Source organism: Lipotes vexillifer, unplaced genomic scaffold (genome assembly GCF_000442215.2).
Source record: "Lipotes vexillifer unplaced genomic scaffold, Lipotes_vexillifer_v1.1 scaffold1115, whole genome shotgun sequence".
Classification (NCBI taxonomy): domain Eukaryota; kingdom Metazoa; phylum Chordata; class Mammalia; order Artiodactyla; family Lipotidae; genus Lipotes; species Lipotes vexillifer.
Window position 1 is genome coordinate 173,330 of NW_006792080.1, and position 818 is coordinate 174,147.

Genomic DNA, 818 nt, shown 5'->3' on the forward strand with positions numbered 1-818 from the left:
AAACATGCTCAGATACGCCTGGGAAGACACCACACACAGCGCCCCACGCCGTGTTGGAGGTTCCAGGGAGGAGTCCCCGAGGCTGCGCTCGCACGCGACTCACGCTGCGGTATCTACAGGCCCACCGTTCAGGACCTCTTCCTTCGTTCCTCATGCGGCCGCCTCCCCGCAGTGGCCTGCGGCCCAGGGAGCCCAGAGCTGGGCCGAGGGGTTGGGGCGGGGGCGGCTGGGCTGCCCCCTTGGCCCAGCGAGCCCTGTCTGACGCCAAGGCCGTATTCCTTTCCCAGGCCCTCCCGCCCCGGCCCCGCTGCCATGAAGATCGCAGTGATCGGACAGAGCCTGTTCGGCCAGGAAGTTTACTGCCACCTGAGGGAGGAGGGTCACGAGGTCGTGGGCGTGTTCACTGTGCCAGACAAGGATGGGAAGGCGGACCCCCTAGGTGAGTGGGTGGCCCAGGAGCACGGAGAGGGGGTGCCCCGTGGGCGGTGGTGGGAGCAGAGCCTGCGGGGTCTTGTGTGGGGCTGTGGGCTTCCCCGGACAGAAGCGGCCACTCATGGTCCGCCCCGGATCCTGCTCAGGTGCCAGCTGGCCGCTGGGCTTTTCTGGAACCAAGTGGACTGCAGGGTGGGGCCTGTGTCCTGGAGAAGGGCCGTGGAGAAGCCTGGCCTGCTCCCAGGGTCCTTCAGTCTGACCACTCTGGGCTCCCCCCGACCGCAGCACCCATGATCTGAAAAGGCCCCCAGGCGGGAGTCACCGCGGCCAGCGTTCTCAGACGTGAGCGTGCCCTGCACCGCGTCTCGGGGGGGGGGGGGGCCCTG

At 68.5% G+C, this 818-nt stretch overlaps 1 protein-coding gene across 2 annotated transcripts in view; it reads left to right on the top strand.

Moving 5' to 3' along the window:
• The first annotated feature begins 293 nt into the window (after positions 1-293).
• The window catches only part of ALDH1L1 (aldehyde dehydrogenase 1 family member L1), a 43,580-nt gene continuing 43,055 nt past the window's right edge, over positions 294-818 (top strand). The window contains exon 1 of one of the 2 annotated variants that reach the window (XM_007465258.1): positions 294-439. In XM_007465258.1, the coding sequence (XP_007465320.1) occupies positions 313-439 (127 nt within the window). In that variant the 5' untranslated portion in view covers positions 294-312. The remainder of the gene's footprint in view (positions 440-818) is intronic. The other variant, XM_007465259.1, reaches the window with a different exon arrangement.